General features: G+C 35.5%; 1 protein-coding gene across 4 annotated transcripts in view; it reads right to left on the reverse strand.

The window, feature by feature from the left end:
• Positions 1–16,682, reverse strand: part of TNFRSF19 (TNF receptor superfamily member 19) — a 57,537-nt gene that overhangs the window by 32,655 nt on the left and 8,200 nt on the right. For 3 of the 4 annotated variants that reach the window (XM_085062852.1, XM_085062863.1, XM_085062843.1), the window contains 3 exons: positions 10,126–10,214; positions 9,456–9,566; positions 118–296 (listed from right to left, as the gene is read on the reverse strand). In XM_085062852.1, the coding sequence (XP_084918978.1) occupies positions 118–296; positions 9,456–9,566; positions 10,126–10,191 (356 nt within the window). In that variant the 5' untranslated portion in view covers positions 10,192–10,214. Of the gene's footprint in view, positions 1–117; positions 297–9,455; positions 9,567–10,125; positions 10,215–16,568; positions 16,669–16,682 lie in introns of those variants that run through there. The other variant, XM_085062874.1, reaches the window with a different exon arrangement.

Raw genomic sequence — 16,682 nt, forward strand, 5'->3', positions numbered from 1 at the left:
TTAGAACATAGGACCTTCATCCATACACAAAGGGTGTATGAAGAAAACATGAAAAAGCAATTTTAATATAAATGAGGTTAGAATTTGTTCAAGTCTTATCTTCAGAAATGGTCTTACCCTGGTAAACAGTCCCCACATAGCGCATTGCTGGTGGCAGAACAGTTGGCCTTCTGAAACCGGTTAACTAAAGCACAATCCAGACAAGGCTTGCACTTCTGAAAGCCCCAGTCTTCCTTGAATCTGTTTGGCCTGCATGTCATGCACTGTGCATCCTCCCCATATCCAAAGCCGCATTCCTGTAGGGATTAACAAGCAATAGCAAGCTATTCAGTCACTGAAAGAGTGAATAAGAAGAGAATGCTGGGATAAAATGAAGACCTAGTGTAATTATTACTGAGAGTAGGTCTTTCTTGAGACAAAAGCCATCCTTTCAGCAAGTTCAAATGTGTCTTCCACTGCTAATAATCTCCCTTACTTCTATAAGTAATACTTAGTCATCCACTTTATTCATGAAACCACTGTGTATTTGAATGATAAAGGGCTTCAAGGACTCCCACAGTTTCATTATTACTAGCTTATGGTAGAATTATTGAGCTGTCTGTTTTTTAATTAGGTCAGTCATGTGAAAGTGAAGAAACTGGGACAAGTGAAGTATAAAGGCACTTACTCAGTTACAAAAACAGCAAAGAAGCACTTTGATATTCAGGTTCATAGCTAAGGTGAACAAAGTTAATTGCCAAAGAGAGTGCACTGATCTCCAAAAGCTTAGGATTTCTGTTACCAAAAAAACCAGAGCTGGTTAATGACCACGAGCTAGGCATGAAATGTTGCTTAGCCACTAAGAATTTCAAAAACTCAATCTGCTACAGTTCTTACAGCTCTTAAACTGTTGGAAAAGTTTAATAGATCTGCAAATCACAGGGAGGCACAATATTTTATTACACAAGCAATATATTTATGGTTGGTTATTCCTACCAAACTTAGCTGTCTAAAGGCATTATTTCCATTCATTTGCAGAAGGACACCTAATACAACTGCCAAGCTGCAAAGATAAACACCAAACCTATGTAATAGGCTGGGGACTGAATCCTATGAACTGATTACCAAGAACAATCAAACAACTTCTTAGGAGTTAGATTTGATGCATTAGTGATACACCACCAAACAGCAAGAGAAATACAACAAATTGCCAGAAAGGACTTATTGGGAAAAGCACAATATGGGGACCTTGATCTCCCATGTGTGATTCTAATGGAAGAACAAGGCATCTTCCCAGTGGGAAAGCTACAGGAAATCTTCAACTAGGGCAACTTAAGAGAATGTTTCCACCAGCTTCCACCACAACATGTGTGTTTGATGCATATAAACAACATTTCTCAAGGTCACCACCTAACCAGATCAGCTACAGTAAAAAAGCTTTTAAACTTCAGAAACAAACTCGGGATTCTCCAAGGCTTTGCACTTAGAAAGCATCTATGTGACAAGCTCTGTGAAGAAGCTGGCCAATATGCATTTTGTAGTGCCTTGAACCTGCAATGATAAAGTAACAATAAACAACTTCAGATGCATTTTACAGGACATTCCAAGAATTTTTAATTTTCCTTTATGTTAAGAACAGACTTTACTTTCCTCTGAAGAGCAAGCCCTCAACTACAACAAAAATGAACAATTTATGAAAGCAACTACAAAAAGACACTAAAAATACTTTTCCTCTGTCCCTAGATCCACGAACTTAAAAAATAATTTTTAGTTTTTGGTTTGTTTTCTTGTAGCTGAAATAATATAGTTTATTACTCTTAAGTATTTTTCAGACCAGGAAGCAGACAGACAAATCATTGCAGTTAGTAACAACAACAAAAAACATCCTACAGTTTCATGCACTGCACAGCATGGTCTTCCTATGATATACTGGGACCATATTAAAGCTGGTAGGCAAAAAATGATAAAAATATTTATTTTCCTTTTTTATTTACTTCAGATGTGGAACATTTTATACCATTTTATAGCAAATTGACAAGTTTCTACTAGGAATCAATGCCAAAGCAATGTCAGTTCTAGCTGTATCCTCCTGTGTTAATTTTTACACTCCATTTCATTTATGTAATTGTAAAACTGTATACAAAGCTCCAGGATTACCACCAGGGACTGGAACCAGACTAACTCATGTTAGATTTTGCTCTCCCTAAGTCTAAATAAACTTTTCCATTGAATATCATTAATCTTTAACACATTCTTTCTAAATACCTACCCTTTCTAGTTAGCTTACCCAAATAGTAGTGTTAAGGAATATATTATGCAGCTCAGTTAAACCATGTATATTTGGATCTTTTGATAAATCACTTGGAATCTGTCCCTCCCAAGTTCTATCAAACTTTCAAATACAAGGTGTAAATTAACTTAATTATAAGTTTTCCTTTCCAGACTACCTTTGAAGCTTTTGATCAAAAAACAAGCAGGAAATAAAAGTTAGAATTAAATGCTTTCACTCACTGGCCCAAACTACCAAAGCCAAGCAAATTGTTTCTAGATCAGATCTGCTTTGCTATAGCTGGATGTATGGACATATCCTAGTGATCCTTTGCATCACGGAGTAGTTTACTTTAAATCCATAAAAATGGCAGATGCAATATAAAGAAATCTTCTGCCCAAGGAATTTACAGTCTCCCATCTTTTCAAAGATGGCTTCCAAGTCCTTGCCAGGAATTCTGCAAATACCAATTCATAACAACTAAAACTTTATGTATGTGCTTTTTATGTTCACATAATATTTGATGTAGTTAACTGCCTGGCAGGTGCAAATAAATATTTAAGCTTGTAAACCAGGCAGAACATCAAACATTCATAATTAACCACATTCCCCAAACTGAAGGGTATGAATTACATGATGGATTCAAACCCTTTGAAATCTTGGACTTCATAATTTAGCAGTCCAGCAAAGATACAAACAATGGACTGTTCATCTTCTATTGGTACATGTGCAAAACTGATGTGCACCAGTTTTCTCAGTGTTTTATTTACAAAGCTGTCAAGTTATATGGCTGATGAGATCTGACTAGTTCCCAACTCTCCTACCCCTTCTATCCTCCCATTCATCATTTTAAAAGAGAGCTCATCTCCTGTGGAAGTTGACCTTCAGACTGCAGAAAAGAGAAATAAAACTTGTAATATCAATTAGGTACATTTCAAAAAAACATTTTTTATTTTTGTGCTAGAAAAAAAGAAGAGCACAAATATATGCTGTCTTCATTTCTGCTGTTGTGAAGCTTTCTGTGAAGAACACTTAGCACATTCCTCCTTTTCCCCTTTCAATTAACCAAAATTTTCTCTCTCAAATGATACACAGTACAAGCCATAAAACCCGACACACTTCTTTAAAAAACTGAATTAAAATTAGTTTCAAAAAATCTTCAAAATTCAGATGCATCTCAATTTCCTCCATATCTATACAGCTTTCACTACCACAGAAAAGTGTCATGCCTTTAACATATGTATCCCCAGAACAACTCTGTTCAGAAGTGTATTTCACTGAGGTATCAAGTGGGGTGACTGGTCGAGGCTGCCTAGGAATCTGTAGCGAACTACAGATTTAGTAGTTTAGTTTCTAGCTAAATAATAATTTAGTTTCTAGCTAAAAATATTAAAAGCACAGAATAATGCAGACACCTCTTCAAGTACTAGCAGGCCACTGTTAAAATTTTCTTTCACTATGTACTACCCAAAGACTGATCCAGACAGAACAACCAAAAGTATAGTAGACTATAAAGGGTACTGGAGTTAAGTGGTATGGTTTTTCCCTAAAAGTTGAATCCAACACAGACAGTAAATGAACAGTAAATTAGATTTTAAACATTATTTCAATTAAAATAACCTCAAATTTCATTTAAAAATGCTTTCAGGCATCATTAAGATCATAATCTGCAAGTACATTTTAGAATTTGTTTCTAGTTCCACTGATTATCCACAACCTACGTAAGTCCCTAGACAACAGAGCAGTTCCACTTATGCCATGATGATTACAAGAATACTTGGGTATTCTCAAGAAAACGTCTTCCAGGCATTAAGCCACTTTTAATTGCTGTCGGGTCATGTAACAGGTTGTGGCACTACACTAGTGCTGGGAAATGAAGTTTTTACTAAAACCTTTGAGTACATGGCCTTGTTAAACAGCATACAGTTTTAGTTTCCTAAAATACCTTAGCCTGTGGGTCAGGCTCATCTAGAATGCAATAATGAGCTGTATCTATCAGCAGAAGTCTGAGCAGGACAGGCTGCAACAGTGTGCTGCAAACATCAGACTTAGCTGCTGTGTCAAAGTGCACAGTTAGGGTCAGAAAAGTTTCATTCTAAGTGAAGATGATTTGACATGTCTACATGCAGCTGCTCCAGTTTCCAGAAACACATGTTGGCCCCTCCTGAGCTGAGATCTGGCAGGCTTCCTCACAAGCAGCTCTCTTGCTTTGAAAAGTTAAGAGTGACTGCTAAACATGGCAGCAGCTGCTCTTGGTAGCTTCAAACAGTACCTGCCAGTTTAATTCACAATTCCTTTTTCTGAGACAACATGCAGGTCTCCTCTTTCTTCACCAAATACCTGATACAAGGAAGCAAGCTGTGATACACAGCTCCACCTTAGCACCCATCAAGCTGCCTCTGTGCCACCAGCTCTCTGTACAGAGCCTGTCTCTTGGTGACAGTATTTATTGTGGCTTACTTGATGGCAATGCTGGCTTCATGCACTCTCACCTCTTGTTTTTTTTCCTTCCTTGTCCTATATTGTCCTCAGTGTACTGACTCAACTGCTAATGAGGCTGAGCTGTAAATCTGACCGTGGGACTGATCCAGTTTAGAAGTGATCAGTTCAGTGATCTGTTCCACAGTGTTCCACATCCTAAAAATCCGCTGTGTTATCCTAAATGCACAGGCAGGGCACTGTGCAAAGAACACTATTGCCAAAACTTTCCTTTCAATGATTCTGAGCCACATACCTCAGATGTAATCTGTTGGCAAAACAATCTAGAATTGCAGTTTAAATTCTGAGTTGCAATATAAGTTGGATGACACTGAGATATGGACTGCTTTACATATATAAATTTTTTAAAAAGCAAGGTATGGAAGCTATAGAGTCAAAGGACTTAAAAAAAAACCCATGATGATGAAGGGACTGGAAGGACTTTAATTTCCTTACTTGAACATTTTCAAGAAAAAGGCTGAAACCCAAACTATCTCAAGGGGTTTTTTCTGCATTAATTGTGATTTGTATATATTTCAATAATATATAAGGTTTGATTCATTTCAGAAACACATGTAAGATAGGACAAAAGGCTGTTACTACCAAGCCACACCAATGGCTATTCAGGCACTGGCAAACTGAAGCCACTTAAAGAATGAAAGATATTAAATGACTTGTTCTTTACTACGTGATGCTTTGCTATGTACTAAATGAATGAGAAATGAAATATGCTGAGCCACATGAAGCAAACACTTCCTTCTGAATCGGCAGAACCATTTTAGTCTTCCACCCCAGAAGAAAGCACTGCTGAATAAAAAAAGAAAAAAACCAAAACACTAATAAAACCCTCCAAGCAAAAAAAAACCAAAACCTGAAACAAAGACTGTACACACTTAAAACTAAGCTTATTCAGTGATTCAAAGGCTTCACAAACATTACCAAAGGCTCATGTTTATACAAAGAAAAGGCTATACGTAGATTTTTTTTTTAATTAACCAGTAGAGGCAAACAAACATGAGAAGCAGCTTTCACTCTCTTCTCCATCAATTCTATTGATACAATAACAAAGTTGCCTTTCTTCTGATTATATGTTAAAAGTACTTAATAAAAATACAATTAACATAAGTGATCGATGGATTTTAGTTCTAAGCTAATGTAACATGGCAAGACTGTTGCTGGAACAGTTGATAGTCAATCAGAAAAGAAAAGCTGAGTGTGTACTATTTCTTTCTTACTTTAGGGAAGAAAAAGTTAATTTAAAAACATTTTTGAAAAACAGAGCCCCACAAAACTGTGACCGCAAAAACTGTAGATTCAGAATTAGTTACATGAAATAAGGGTGGGTTTTTTGCTGATTTTGTTTTGATTCATGCTATGAAGAGTATCTGAAGTTGCTTATCTATACAGACATAATATATTGAGCATTCATTTGCAACTAAAATTATAACACCCACCATTGAATCACAGAACAGCCAGGTTAGAAGGAAACTTGAGAGGACACCTGATTCAAACTTTCATGGGTCAGGGACCTGAGCTGATCTAGCACCCTGTCCAATTGCATCCTAAAAGCTCCCACTGATGGGGACTCTATGATGTTCCTAGGGAGGTTGTTTCAGTGAATGTATGTTCCCACTGTAAAAAAAAAAAATAAAAAAAATTGCCTGGTACAACTTAAGCCAATCACCCTTTGTCTTGTACATGCGGTGCCATGTACAGGTGGGTTTTTGCTCTATATTTTTGTAAAGTCAGTCATGGCAAGAAAGAAAACTATATATTTAGACTGTAAGTGAGATAAAGTAGCTTCTCATACACAAAATGAGAAATGCTGGGCTTTTGTATTCAACAATATAGGTTGACGTGTTTTGTTATAAACAAAAAAGAAATCTGTCTGTCAATTGTTTAAAACACTCAGGGGGAACTGAACCAAAGACCCCACCACTAACATTGTATTTTACTATATACTTAGACATGCAATCATGCTCACACATCCAGCAGTATTTCTAGTTTTATCCCTGAGCACTAAATATTTGATAGGAAAACAGACACATTATTTGGTGTTAAGAAAGTGTTATTAAAGTATAGCATTATTCTATCATTGCTTTCTCATATGTAAAAAAACCAAGCAAACAAAACTTCTCCTGGGCTGCAAATTACTTTAAGTATATCATTAAACGCCTCTTCCCTTTGCGTTCTGACCTTTGACTTAACATATTTGTTGCTTCAAGCTGTAGTTCTACATGACTACTTTCAACCACATTTCAGTTACAGCCACAGCATCACATCCTTCACTATGATTCACAGAAAATTGTAACTCTATTTATGAAGGAAATTATGATTCCACTCACATTTAGGTTTCAGCAAAATCTGTTATTTCATTTCTAGTATAGAAGAAAAATATTTTTTGTAGTCTATTAATGTCTGTGAGAATTAATTGCTTACACATTGAAATTAATCAAGCATTCATATTTTCAAAAACACCAAACTAGTCCTAAGAATCAGGACTATCAGACTGTAACCAAAAATAGCTGAAGCAAAAACATAACCTGAATAGTGTACTATTGCAAACTATAACCTTGCTGTTTTAGTTTAGTGTTTCTTTATTAAATTGAGTGTAATTACTGAGGGCCTTAGTTTTTATGCTCTTGGGTTTTATTTGCCAACTAGATAAGTATATTACCTAAATATATTAATGCATATAGTTAGGTAATATAACTATATTAATGCCCACTGTTATAAAGTGCCATATTTACAAGTGCCTTTATAAATTTAAACACCCCCCAGAACCTCTGAGTTCTCAAATTCAAAGCCAATCTGAAAAACTCCAAACAAAACCACATCCATGCTGTAAGTCATGTCCACGTCTTTGCTTCAACAGCATTGCTTGTATGACTAAACCTTAACTAATACTGCCCAACATACAAAGCAATTCCCACTAAAGTGTGAAACTAAATATTTCTGTTAACACACTGAACACTCACAACAGGGGGTCAAGAGATAGAGAAAATGTGTCACTCAATTTCAGTAAATCCCTTCAAACCACACACAAACCACAATACCTGACTTGTGCTTTTTTTCAGAGCTGAACATAGTAGCTACTACAAAGCCATAAACTGAAAGCTTCTTTTTTTCCCCCTGTAGTTTGAACACACATACACACCAGGCGTAGTAATGGCTCATGTTAAAAATTTTTCAAAAGAAACACATCAAATTCCTCTAAACATATCAAATTCCAACTTCACCATCCTTTTTACACAATCAGTAGAAGTACAAGACAGAGTTTGCCCTTCTGTATGCAAAGGGCATGCTCTCTATGGCCCCACCTCTGAGCTCTGGATCTGACTGCACAGTTATGTCAGGGTCACAGCTTCACACTCCAGCAGTGGGCAAGGTGTGGCTTTAGATGGACACTGAAGGAAGAGTCTTACACTTATGCATGAGACTTGACGAGTCTGCTCACCCTTCATGACACCACCCCACACTCTTTTTTGCCTTAACATCCTCACACCTCTGGCATGATACACTTGCTCCCTCAAGACATCCAATCTCCCCAAGACACATAACTCATTCTGTTGTCTCTTTCACCTCCAGTAACAGAGTTAGTGAATCCCAGCACATCCCTCCCTCCTTCTTCTTTCAGCTATGTCTTCCTTCATTGTTCTCTCTCCCTGCTCATGCAGAGCACCTCCTTTCTCTGAGCTGAAAACAACTAAGATCCCCCTTGTGACTTGCATTCAGACTTGGAACTTTGCTGAAAATTTTGCCAAATGAACTTTCTAGTTCTGCTGAATTCCAGCCCATAATCCCAGCTAGCATTCATCTCCATTGATTCATTTCCACTGTCCTAAAAACCTAGTAATTCAAAAACTGTTATGGGGATTTTCTTTTGGAAGAGGTGCAATTGTTATAAAAGCAAAAACCAATTACATAAGATTCACAATAATTTCCTTCTCCATGATACTAACACGAACTTCTTATATGCTTTCTAAATATTACCATGTATTTTTCTGGCCTCAACCTTTTCAATTACTTTACATGACATAAATATAAGAATGAGGTTTATAGCATTTTTAATAAATTATGAAACAAAGAAATTAAGCCTGACTTGAATCTGGCTTCCTGAAGTGCTCCAACCACTGACCTAGTAAAAACAGAACAATCACCTATCTCCCACCTGTTATAAGGAAATACATTTGCTCTCATCTGAATCTTATTCCGTATTTACGTACTTACGACCTTATTTTTATTATAAACCACTCTGTTAAGACAAGTGGTCAAATAGAAAATATTAAACATTGTCATCTAAAATCCAGAACTGATTATGCATGCCAGCACTGTAAAAATTAAGCCACTCCATTTCAGCAGTCTGTACCAATCACTAATTTGAAATTAATTTTTCACAGTTTCTTCTACAGAGTAAGGTTATTCAGTCTTAACTCCTTGTAGTTTTTTTCCCCCTTGTAGTTTCTTTCCTCCTTTGTAGTGCTAACTCACCTTTAAAAAATAATTTGAGAGCCCATATCAAGATCCATACTTTATTAATGGTATCATCATTTTCTGAACTGAGCATTTATATAAAAGTGAACCAGATACCATGGGTCTTGAAAAACTGCAAAAGGCTCAAACACCAAAACAGTATTTTCACATAAGTACAGATATCCTTTATTTTAAAACACGTACGTAAATGCATTTATCAAAATAAAGTAAATTCAATAAAGCATGATTTCCTTACCTTTGAGAGTTCCATTCCAGGCCCACATTGTTTGCAGAGGATACAGTTTCCAGTCTGGTCCCTAAATTCTTGCTCTCTGCAGTCTCCAGTCTCACAGATTACCCTACTTAGCTAAAAAAACCCAAACCAACAACAAAACCAAAAAAAAGGTAAACTCATCAAAATACACTTAATCTGAGAAACAAAATTCATGTTTTGATCTTAAAAATAACTTTCTGAATAATTAATTACCCTTAGTTCTACAGTAAGCCAGTTAAGTACACTTAGCAGGCAATGTAATTGTGCTATGCTACGTTCTCTCCATAAACTGAATACCCTAAACACCTAAACTGTATATACAGCACACTGTAGTAAGAGATGGCCACCTCTCTGAAGTGAAGCAGTATCACCTCCACAGCACTATACTCACCTATATTTTCTGTCCTAGTTGACTTTGTCCATGAAGAGGTTCACAAGGTAAAATTTTGTAATTGTGTGTGAGGACCAGCCAAAAATTATACTGATCACTGGACCATGCTTACTCTCAAATCTTTACAATGTGTATGCAATTGTCTGTGTGCAGCATTTTAAGACTTTCAGTGTTAGCACTAATATGTAAAACAAAAGACACAGTACCTGTGTTGAATAAATTTTTTTCAATATGGGGGGAAAATATTAATCTTTAACTTACCAAATATGCTAGTATAATTACAAGCACCTTCAATTTATCATCTCCTTGTAATCCCTTAGCATCCATTTCTTGTGATTAAACCTTTCTCCCTAGAAAAATATAAAAGGGAAAAAAAAGGAAAAAAATATCATTATATTTACATCACTTAAATTGCAGAAGTCACATGTCTGTAGTACTTCATGTCACTCAGCATGCCAAAATACAAATCTGTCAATGCCATTAACATTTTCAGTTGGATTCCCAGAAGCTGCTAAACAATAAACATATGCTTTAAAAATCATATGCCTTTTGAAGACAAAACAATAAACACAAAGTTCCTACAGTCTTGAATCTCAAAAGAAGAGATGGCTATCAGTCTAGATTAGAGAACATCAACATTTCTTAATCGAACATCCCAACATATCTTTCTTGCTTGTTAAACACCCAACTAAGTACATGATCAATAGACAAAAATACATTTCTTCAAACATGCCACACATCAAGACAAGAGATAGCTGTTCTTGAGAACATTCCTTCTGTACTGCAGTGTCAAGCAGAATGGGTTTTCCCACTGACTAACACTTCTTTTACTTTATTCTGCAAACAGCTGGAGGCATACACAGGATGTGTTTCTACCACCTACCTAAGGGATATTACTTCTAAAGATGTGTTAACATGACTGCTCAGGATCTGGTAGGCAAAGAATATTTTTTTTTCTCTGCTTACTTTCCTTTTGTTTCTTTGATTATTTTGCTAAATTCCAGGTTCTTTTTGTTTTTTTCAGTAACCTGAAAATGTAACTGTGACTTTTAGTTCAGAAATCCAAATTCTATACCAATAATAAGAAAAGAATAAATAAATCCACCTTCCATAACATGGTGTTTGAATTTGATCCTAATTTTCATACCTTATATGAGAGTCATATAATGTAATTGCTTTCAGCTACATGAGGAAAATAATATACAAGGCATTTCTGGTCTACTTCAGAGCATAAGGACTGGTGTTTTGTTATGCTATTTCAAAATAGAAGTAAGTAGTTTTTATCATTTAGGAGTAGAGACAAAGGAAAGGATGGAACCCAAACTAAAAGGAAAATAGCAGAGAAAAACATTAAGAATAGTTGCAAAATGCTTCACAACATGGAACTACTGCAAGCCTAATATGCTATCAAAAATACACAAGCAGAATGAACACAAACTATAATTAACACACAATTTCACATTTTACTGCACAAATACCCTATTTAATGAATTATAATCAAGAAGAAGAAAGTATACTTAAGAGGCACTAGTGATATTTTTTAAGATAAGTTGTAATTTCAAGTGTAAAAAGAGCAAAAGGCTACTAGAAAAAACAGGCAGAGATGTGTCAGACAGCACGCCATTGGAAAGCCAAGATTACATTTTTATGGTTATTTCTCACTTAGTGATGGTAATGGTCTATGGGCCAATGACAATTATCAGATTAAATGCATGTCAGCATGGGTAAAAAAGAAGACATACTCTCAAGGAATCCAAATACATATAGATGAAGATTTTGACATAGGTTTATTTTTTAAGTCTGAGGAAAAAAAAAGTAAGGCAAGAAACATGAAATGGAAAAATCCCAGAAATAATTCCAGATTACCAAAACACAACAACTTCATCTAAAAAGTACTGGAGAACAACTAGAAAAATGAAAAAGAGTCAACAAACTTGCAAGTTTTTAAGTCACGAGGAGCTGACAATTCAAATGCTAAAAAAATAGGTATGCAAACCCAAAACTATTTCTAGTAATAGCAAAGAGCAAGCAGAAGACAGAGAAGTAAAAACACTGTTAAGGGAGCTCAGAAATTTCAAGAAGTGTTTCTCATCTGTTTTTTGAAAGATACAAAATGGGTAAGTACACATATCATACATTATATCTTCTGGCCAAAAAGTAACTGAATATCTGCTAAGTAAGACCAGATTAGATAAGAGATAAATTGTGAAATTTTGCACCGCAGTAACCTTGAAAAAAGTATCAACAAAGTCTTAATTTTGATCCTGTTCAATTTTGCTGTTCATTCCCTTTGGAATGCTACAGAAATTCAAGAGTGATAATGTTATGAATAAATTAAAAAATAACTAAGAATAGTAATACAATAAATGACTCTACACTGCATTACAGAAAAGCAGTTCTGTAAAACAAACTTGACTTCACTTGATTCAGAGAAGACAAGAGAGCAAAGCTAAAAGTCTACGAGTTAAATGAAGCTGATTAAATATTAATTCAAAGAATAATGCTGAAATTAATGGGATTTGGGAGAAAAATTCACATTAACTTTTTGATTTCATGTAATACTGTTCAGTGGAAAAATAATATTTCATGTGCTTTCTTAATTGCTATAGGAGTTAAAACTTTACAGAAGTGGGCAAGTGAAATAAAGTTGTAAATTTAATTGAGTTTCTTAGATTTGAATGTCAAATGACTACTCCAAGTCATATATATTATTTAATAATTAAAAAATAGATAAAGCATAGTACAGTTCTAACATAATTATGACCATCTACATAATACTACCAGAACTTCAAAACCAGGAGTCTTCCTAAGTTTAAAAGTATGTTTTATTTTAAATTTCAATATTTACTTTTGCTTCTGAAACACATTTTTTTTGCTTATGTAACACATCAAAAAGAAATTGAAGAGTGTAATAATTTTATATTTTTGTGTCCAGTTTCATATAAAATTTTCAATACAAACAACACTAGTGAGCTGTACTAAGTCTAATGATCTAAAATTCAGAGCTGTAACATAATCTAAGAAGCCTGTTTTTTCTGTTGAAGTCACCTGAAGTATGGAAAAACAAAGAAAATTAAGAACAGCTCAATTAACTGCCCAGCAGATTAGTTATTTGCAATAAAACTACACTAGCTTTATGTAATTATGGCATATTAACACTTTTTCTCCAATATGCAATAACTTGAAGATTTAATATTGCTAAAAAAGCAGTATATATATACAACGCATTAAAATCACTATTGAAACCAAGCTAATTATGTATTTTCATGTTTTAATATTAGCACACAACAACAAGCAGTAATTAAAATTTTGCTGGTCATGCTGATGATCTTATATTTTGGTTTTGGAATTGCCCTATCTGTTATAAGATGATCTTCTTATAGCATATACCGCAAAGACTTTTAGAACATAAAAAGCACATGGTAATGCATCCTGTATCAAAATACATTTTGTTCACGTAGGTGTGAAATTTCTCTATTTAAAAGAAAATCTACTGCCTTTATAACAGTCTCGCCAAGTCCAGTCACCAGCAGTTCCACAACCCAGAGTAAATTTTCAAAATAAAATGCTTTATAACTGGCATCAAACTATCAAGGACTTCTCCAACTTATCTACACCTAACTAAGCTCCAGTTTTTTGACTGACCATTACAAGTTTCATGAGCTCTTACAGCTTTAGGTCTAGGATATGAGACACCTTCTATATAATATGTGCTCTATAATCAACAAAGATTCCAAAAGAGGCATGCAGGTCTATGGACCTTAAACTTCAGAGCACTTGAGTAGTACTGGTGAACTTTAGTAGCCCTGAAACCCATTCAGATAATTTCAGCAGATGTGCACAAATGCCTGTGGTACTCTATCATGCCATCATCGTGCCCATTGTCACCACTCCTACCAAAACACCACCAAAGACTATATCCTGACTAACATGTGAGAAAGAAATGAGTCAGTGTACAAGAAATAACCATTGTTAAGAGCACTAAAAAAATCAAATGTTTCTTTCAGGACAACATTTTGATAAAAATAATTGAAAGGCACTTTAGTGGTTGGGGTACATTAATAACTCATTGTATTGAATGCAAGTCTCAAAGGAGATATAACTGTGTCAGCTGCATGTTTCCTGTTTCAATCTCCAGTTTGGTCAAAAGCCCTGCTTAAAAAGCACAGACTGCTGCACTTAATAATAGGTTGCCATTGGCCAAATTTCTTCTCTCATGATATCAAGTGGCATTATACTGATGTCTGTTGGACACCAGCCATTCATCTTATGCTTTCAAGTTATTAGAGGAGAAGCTATTAGAAGTTTTTTGCCTCTAAAACGTGTGAGTAAACAGAGGTTCCATACCTTTAAAAGATTATTTGGTTTTGTCCAGCTACTGATATTTAAAATGCTGAGTTCAGTTATACTCAATTGTATTAGAAGAAAGAAAACTGTGGACGGAGTTTTTTGAGGTCACTAAATCATTCCAAATATATCTTATTAGGTTAACAGTAATATGCTTGCCTAAAATACTCAGGGAAAAGCAATCATCACCGGTAACGATACTGAACTCAGGATAGAGAACTTCCATTAGGAAATGTGGTTGCATAATTTTAAGGTCATTTGGGGCCTACTATGCATATGCATAAAGAGGGCAATATCAAACAAGAAATTAGAAACATGTAATAAATGTGTTGTGGAAGTAAGAACTTTCAGCCTTTCAGGGTCCTGAAATCCACTGTCCTCTAAAATTTACTCCTACATTTATCAGCTTGCCTAAATAGAAGTCATCATTTTATTCAAAGTCCATGTCAGAAAAATACTTCTTTCTCTCCAAAAAACTTGGGAGTTCCACCGTGAAAGACACACCACCTCAAGAATGAAGGCAACATGACTAAATTATGGCTGACTAGCAGGTTTCTCATACACATAAGCATCAAAACTTTGAAGTCAACATTATCCACCTTCTAAGGGAAACTTTAGAAAGAGCGAAGAGTCCTGACTCCAAATTCTCTAAACTTAAAAGTTGGGAATTCCCAGTTAATTCACAACTAGGTCTTACAAGTTTCCCATATTTGATTTGATACTTTTACTTGACAACCACTTTTCATGCACTCTATAACACTGGCAGAGTACTCTGAGAAGTTCTGCGTAAGAAAGAGGGACGAAAATATAATCATCTTATCTTGCCAACAGAGGTCTCTGGTATCTAACAAACAGGGTCTCAGCTCCTCTCTAACCACCTACTTCCCACCCGCAGCTGTCAATTGCATGCAATAAAACGACAAGGAGTGGCAGATGGCTTTAGCAGAGGCAGTGCCCCACGGGCAAGAAACAAGAGAAGGGAAAGTACTTACACTGCTGCAATGACAAAGACAAAGAAAGGGAGCAAGTTAGGGACAAGAACTTCCACTACAGTGTTGCACATTGTTAATTCTGTCTCACAGGTCTAGAACAGCCTTCCCTTTACACCCTGCCCACAACCCTGGTACTCTCCCCTTTGCGAAGTAAATGAGGTCTTGTCTGACCACATTTGCTCCAATTGCTCTGAGAAATGTGGGGAAAAAACTCCAAACTGTCAGCTAGGATGCATTCATCACATTAAATATCATATTGAGTAGATTTGCATTTTGCAGAACCTGCCATACACGAAATTGTACAACATTACACAGCTAAGAATTTATTTCTAATTTTGTAAAGACAAAGGCAGCAGAATAAAGTTAGAACACTGCTGGTGATCGAAAACGCTTAGATGTATTTTAGGGGCTGACGGAGATGAGGAGATTTACACACAGCCGGGAAATATCTGTGCTCCTTCTGAGTACCATATGCTTCAAGTTATGAACTGAAGGACTTGACTTTACAGAAATCATAGTGATAAAGCAGTTTATCATTTGTGTTCTTCAACATATCCAGCTTGTCATTAATTATATATCAGAGCGAAATATTGTAGCAAAGGTGCAATGGGATGACATTTTTCCTCCATATAAACATAGCTTTTTAGAGGATCAGAGCCTGTGATTCACACAAGAACTTTCACTGAAGTTGATGAGACTACTCACGCAACACCAAAATTGTAGTAAAAAAAATTGTTGCTCCTTCTGTTTAATACATCTCACTCATCTCGACTTCTAGGAGACACTGGTTTGCTAGATGAAAGCTCAGTGTCAAGATGCACTTGTACTATTGTACTCAGATATGTGAATAAGTAATACCTTGAGAATGCCAGTATTATATTCATACTTCATTTATACCAAAATATACTAATAGTTCTTTTCCAAAGTAATTTTTAGAGATCATGAATTATAAAGCATTGGGCTGGTTAATACAGTAACTATTGCAATGGTGCAATGCCAATATGTTACATTTATCCAGCCACCCTTGAGCAGTTTTGGATGGCATGCAATGTTTTAGAAACCACAGACATGAGTTACTTTCCTTCACACCATTCTCTTTTATTAGGATTGCAAGTTGTGGAAAGTGAGAAAGAGTAATTTATTGCATCCTTAACTGACATTTTAAGCATCTTACTATTAAACTAATAAAGAAGTTACCTCTAGGTCTAAAAAAACCCAACAAAACAACAACAACAAAAAACCCACCAAAAAACACACCAAAAAACCCAAACCTTTTCTCTTATGGTAACAAACCGAAGGAACTTGCTTTACACCTGATGGTGAAGGTGTGCTTGAAAGAGACTATGCAGCAGTTAAGAAACCTACCTACAGATTGAATGAATTTGCCATTTACTCATATTAAATGCTACTGGACCACTTTATGAATTTGATAAAAGCATGCATCTAAAGTAGCTGTAAATATAAAAGTGGCAAATAAGA

This window comes from Lichenostomus cassidix, chromosome 1, assembly GCF_008360975.1.
Source record: "Lichenostomus cassidix isolate B80296 chromosome 1, HeHo_3.0, whole genome shotgun sequence".
Taxonomy (NCBI): domain Eukaryota; kingdom Metazoa; phylum Chordata; class Aves; order Passeriformes; family Meliphagidae; genus Lichenostomus; species Lichenostomus cassidix.